Below are 6,143 nucleotides of genomic sequence, written 5' to 3'. Positions count from 1 at the left end.
GCGATTTTCTCCCGAGAGAAAAAAATCGCCTGCGAGCTCGTACGACAGCAAAAATCGCACCGTGTACGCCCACCTTGAGTCTAAGCCCTGTCTGTGAAACCAGGCCTTAGACAGATATTTTGTCATCTAGCATCATATTTAAAGCTGCAAGAAGGGTCAAACATTCCATACTTTGTTCAGTTAAATAAGTGCATCACTCAGTATTTCAAGTGCACTTCTTTTTGTTGGAATTTCCAGTGTGAACACACTACTCACACTATATATAATACAAAACGGCATACGGGCATAGCATAGTACATTAGTAGGCTGAATAATGACTAATAGATTACCCAAAATGTCTAATTAATTCCTGTATATTCCCATTAGGATTCCAACTTCAAAGAATTTTAAAATTCCACAGCTTAACTTCCCATGTAAAGTTTCTGCCCCTTTGTAACCCTATTAACAATCAGCATCATTTTCTTCCGAAAATTAAAAAGTCTCTTTTTGTGCAATTCTCTTTACATTTCACAGATATTACACACTTCGCATAAATAAAGGAGCAGCTGCGTTTGTGTGTGGGAAGAGTTGATTGATGACGCACATTTCATTAACAAGCAAGTCATGTTCTTTACCACAAGTCAAAAGTTTTCTTTCTTTTTTTGTTTTCCAATTGTTTGGTGCCCACATTTTTGTCACAAAAATAAATTCACACGGCTACCAATATAATGACACAATGAGCGATTTTTATGAGTGTGTGTTTGTGTGTTTAAATCTGTTTTGCAGAGGTAAAAGAGATTCTCACAAGCACATGGCTTCTGCATACACTTCTGCTAATTCACACTTAATCAAAGAGCCGAGAATCTAGTTCAGCAGACTAAGCTCTACTACTGCTTATCTGAACGCATCTGCTTTTATGTTGTCCATATTTGCATAATTTTAGCACCTTCTAATGAAACCAATATAACAGTGACAGTGACGTGACATGTGGCCAAGTATGGTGACCCATACTTGGAATTAGTGCTCTGCATTTATCCCATCCAAAGTGCACACACACAGCAGTGAACACACACCCGGAGCAGTGGGCAGCCATTTTTTGCTGCGGCGCCCGGGGAGCAGTTGGGGGTTCGGTGCCTTGCTCAAGGGCACCTCAGTCGTGGTATTGAAGGTGGAAGAGAGCGCTGTACATTCACTCCCCCCACCTACAATCCCTGCCGGTACGAGACTCAAACCCGCAACCTTTGGGCCACGACTTCCCCCATAATGTCAACTTAATTTAATTCAAAATACAATATTTCAGCTTTCTTTGCAAAATGACAATGCATTCAATACTAATGCATTCAAAATGCTGATTATACTAATGTTACACTCCTAAAATGCCAATTTTCATCTGCCAGCCATTAAATGTTCTGGACGCTGATATTGAAACTCAGTATCAGTGCTGGTGCCCTAGTTAATTAAAGTTAATAATGAAAATGATAATTCAGCAGTTCCTATTCGTCTTGCTCTTATTCTGAACCTCTGCTTCATTTCTCCTCGCCTCTCCAAAAAAGACACCAGCAAAAAACTCCCTTCACATACTAAATCATTAATTTCAGATAGTCTGAAATATAAAAACCAAACGCAGCTTACCTTTTCCATAGCTGAAGTGGAGTTTGATGGATTTGCCCTGGTTGATGTGCAGGTACGTAAACCACACGGCGAAAGTAAGCAGCACCAGCAGCAGCAGAAGTTTGAACTGCTTTCGTATTTTCTTCACAGGGAATCGCAGCATTTTAGCAGCTGCAGCATCATCAGCAGCAAAAAAGAGAGTGTCAGCTGCTCCTCAGTCTGGCGCTTCAGAGAATGAGTCCTGATGTCACAATGTCATATTTGCAGCAGCATCATGCTCGGTTTGCCGCATGTAAACTCCCGGTATCACAATCTCATATCCGCAGCAGCAGCCGAATGAAAGTGTCAGTTGCTTCTCAGTTCGCCGCGCTTAAATTTGTAGCATCATGCTGTCATATTTCTCCAAACAGCAGCAGAATCTGTCTTGTTTTGCTAAAAGTTAAGACTCATGTCACAAAGTCATATTTACAGTTTGTCAGCTGCTTCTCGGTTTGGCACGTTTCACAAAAAGATGTTGCAATATCACATTACAGCAGCAGAAAAAAGTCAGCTGCTTCTCGCTTTAAAGACAATGCCATTTCCTCAATGGGTTCCTGACTATTCTAACTATAGTTTACTTGAGTCTTATTGAAGCATCATTCATGATTTACAAGCCATGTCAAGCCTATTGGTGGCTTCAGATGGACTTCATTTAAGTCCCATTTAGCACAAACAAAGGTTTAAAAACAGGTAGCGATGGAGAATAGTCCAGTTAAGGATATGATTGTAGGTGGTGCAGGGAAAGAAAAGAGCAGGGGGCTGTTAATCTTGTGAAAGCCGCTCTGACAGCAGTCCAGCCACTCCAGACAGGATCATCCTCTGGATTTAAAGCTTTCGCTCAAATGACCAGTCTAACTTTTGACCACTACGTTTTCGCATTTAATTAACAATAAACAACACAATCTAACTGCAGAACCTCAATTATGAAGCTGCTCCTTCCTGGGATGAGGCGCAAAGTGCATTTTAGATGTGTTGATATTTTAAACAACCATGTTAGCAATAAAACCACTCAATTCACAAATGGCATATTTAGCAAGCAGCCACGTCATACCATAACGTGTCCATATTATGCATTGTAAAAAATGTTCACATATTTGTTTTCATTCATTTAACTTAATTTTCTACTCATTTTGTGTGAGCAATTCGCTTTAAAGTGGTCAAAAAAGTGCAATGAACTTATAAGTGACTTTGGCACCACTTTGAATTCAATTTAAAATTTAAAGAAGCAATTAGAGCGAGTTGTTTTTTACAGCATATCTAGAGAGAATTAAACTGTATAATGAACAAAAACATCTTAAATAAACATAAGACACTTTAGATTTAATTAATTACATATGTATTTCGAGTGGCTGCACTGATTCAGTATGCAACAGTACATTTGAACATCACGCGGCTGGTGCCTTATCGCACTGCAATGGGGGAAAAAGCAATGCAATCACATAAATGTTGATTTATCCTCATATATTATGAAAACACTAATAACCTCGAGTGAAGAATCACAGTGCTCTTGCGGTTTGTAGGTGATGCGTTCATGCACCTGCTATCCATCCAAGTCCTCGCGCAACTTACTCGCTCGTTCGTTCAAAGATTTGAAATCGGACGTTTGCATAAAAACAATAACAATGCTCTATTGGCGTCCGTACGCTCCGGTACCGTTAGCTGCATCTGACATTTTGATTCCACTATGCGCTCTGCAAAACAAACGCTTTGTTTCACCGATGTGATGCGATGCGTCGGTCTCTGCGCGCGGGTGTTGTCACGCCTTTAGTCTGATAAACTATTTCGCAACGAGTCTCATAAATCCCACTAGCTCCGCTTCCAGACCTACGACGTGACCGACTCTCGATCCCCGCGTTCAACTGAGCATCCATGAAGCTGCCGCGGAGCGACATTACGAATCCTACTGTGGTACCGGCTGAGCTAATGAATTATTAAATAGGTCAAGTTGACGTTACGTTGAGCTCCGCGCGCTAGGTTAATTAATATTCATGAGCCAGGGATTATCAATAGAAGACCAGTCAGGCTTACTGGCCGAACGTCGCTGTTACGTGATTAATATTCATAAGCTCGGCCGTCACCATAGTAGGTTTGGGATATTCGCTGCCGGGCAACCGAACTTCGGTGGAGCCGTTATGGGCAGGAACGGCGTCCAACCACCGGCGGAGCTCCAGCGCAATAGATTATCATTGGAAGAGCTCCCGTGACGAAACGCATATATTAACGTTTCATAGTTTGCTGCGATTAATGATCTCACCTTGTTGATTTGACGTTTCCATCATTTGACAGACGTTTATGATGTTTATGATGTCCTCAAGTGTATGATTAATGTCTCATGCATGGTATGAAGTGCTATTTAGAAAGGTTCTTTATAAATTATTATAAAAGATGAACTCACTTTCTATTTAATTCGTTGATTTTTGACTTATTTAGGAAAGTGCTTTTTTTTTTTAAATTAACAATAAATTTATCATTTTAAAATAATAATTTGACATTTATTAATGTAATTAATATAATGTTTGTTCATCTGAAACGTGCATTTTTAAATTAATTAATAAATAATTTAAATGTAAAAGATGTAGCCTAATAATAATAATAAAAAAATTTAAATGAAATTTTAATATTTGACTTACATATTTTTTGTGTATGTATGCATATGTATATATATATATATATATATATAGTATATGTGCGTTTTAAATACAAAATAGTAAATAAAAAAAATCAGTCAAATAAATATTTTGAATTTAGTATGATAATAGACACAATAATAGAACAGAATAAAAAATATGTATTAAATTATCCTTTATTGTTCATTTGTTTCTTTGTTAAAGAAAATGTGTGAGACCACAAACAAAATTCAAGAATCTATCTACAAGATCAGAATAGGCTCTGCTAGATGATTTGTATACGCAACATAATTCAGTTGCGTTCAACATTAGATACATGTTATACACGTCGCTAATGAAAAGTCTGGAAAAGGTTCCCTTCAGATGGACAGCTGGATTTGTCATATTATGGGGTAATTTAAAGTTCACAGCCTTTCTAAACTCCTATTTCACATTTTAATAGTCTGCATATTGCCTAACTTTGATCATTCACAGAATAAGCACAAGACTCATCAAATCTGTGAATAATTATGCCCGGTTTCTAATATGCATGAAGCTATAAGCCCGTGCAGAGCTTATATGGTGAAATATTAGTGGTTTTCCAGGCAGTTTGCGGAGCTGTCAGAGGTGACAGTAATTTCTTTCCCAATGTCTTTTTCATCCTCTCTCCCTGAGAGACACGGTCATGTGCGGTGAGTTTGAGCATAATTACTTCCAAGATGCAAACAAACCAGAAAGGACTGGAGAAAGTGAGGAAATCTCATTGACAATGTTAAAGAAACAGTTCACCCCAAAATTAAAAATTACTTGCCCTCAGGCCATCCAAGACGTCTATGGGTTTGTTTGTTTGTGGGAACAGATTTGGAGAAATTAAGCATTAAGTCACTTGCTCACCAATGGATCCTCTGCAGTGAATGGGTGCCGTCAGAATGAGAGTCCAAACAGCTGATAAAACTATAATCCACATAGCGATATACACTATCAAGGTACATGAAAATTGCCTTATTATAGTGCCACCTAGTGCGAGACGGATGTGTGTCTGAGTAGCGGGGCACCTTTGGCACCATAAAGCCAAGTTTGGGGTCTCTGTGATTTATGGTCTCTGACGCCCAGATGCTTGTAGGGCAGAAAAGAAGAAAACGAAGGTGCTTGCATCCCTAGAAAAGGAAATGGGTTAAATGGTGGAGTTCAGAGCAAAGATGCATTCAGGTTCAGTGATTTTTTTTTAGAAATAAGATGTAGACTGAATTGTAAAAGCTTCTTGTTGTTGCCCTCCATTGAATAAAACATACAGAATGACAAAACAATTGCACCTTTTTTTTAACGTGTGAAATTCCTGTCCAAAAGCACAAATAGAGCAAAGCATTCCTTAGCCATTTAGAACTGCACAAGAAAAATAAAACAGGTGAAAAAGTCGAGGCATGGACTCCACTAGACCCCTGAAGGTTCAAGTGTTTATCGTGTTGTATGTATATGTCTCTGTGAGTAATTCTTCTGCCTTTGATCTTCAGCTTTTTTGTCAGAGCTTATAAATCTTTCATTGGCTGCTGTAGTTTGAGGCATTGAGCACAGATTGTGTGTGTGTGTGTGTGTGTGTGTGTGTACCTACTTAGCCATATTTTGGGGACAAATTTGTACCCAAAAGTGAGCTAAACCTAACAAAATCTCCAAAAACCTCCCTTTGGGGACGTCCTCATTTGTAAAACTGGTATAAAAATAAAGTAAACAAAGTTTTTTTCAAATTGTAAAAATGCAGAAAGTTTCCTGTAAGGGGTAGGTTTAGGTGTAGGGTTGGTGTAGGGCGATAGAATATACAGTTTGCACAGTATAAAAACGTACTCGGTTACTAATGTAACCTCGGTTCCCTGAGATACGGGAACGAGTACTGCGTCTTGCTTAAGACGCATA

The 6,143-nt window shown here is 38.7% G+C and overlaps 1 protein-coding gene across 1 annotated transcript in view; it reads right to left on the bottom strand.

The window, feature by feature from the left end:
• The window catches only part of LOC107688567 (N-acetyl-beta-glucosaminyl-glycoprotein 4-beta-N-acetylgalactosaminyltransferase 1-like), a 189,300-nt gene extending 186,530 nt beyond the window's left edge, over positions 1 to 2,770 (bottom strand). Inside the window, exon 1 of the mRNA XM_016486272.1 lies at positions 1,612 to 2,770. Coding sequence (XP_016341758.1) covers positions 1,612 to 1,753 — 142 coding nt within the window. The 5' untranslated portion in view covers positions 1,754 to 2,770. The remainder of the gene's footprint in view (positions 1 to 1,611) is intronic.
• Between the last annotated feature and the right edge of the window lie 3,373 nt (positions 2,771 to 6,143).

Source organism: Sinocyclocheilus anshuiensis, unplaced genomic scaffold (genome assembly GCF_001515605.1).
Source record: "Sinocyclocheilus anshuiensis isolate Anshui unplaced genomic scaffold, SAMN03320099.WGS_v1.1 scaffold521, whole genome shotgun sequence".
Lineage (NCBI taxonomy): Eukaryota > Metazoa > Chordata > Actinopteri > Cypriniformes > Cyprinidae > Sinocyclocheilus > Sinocyclocheilus anshuiensis.
Note: the sequence above shows the minus strand (reverse complement) of the source record. Positions and strands in the feature narration are given on the sequence as shown.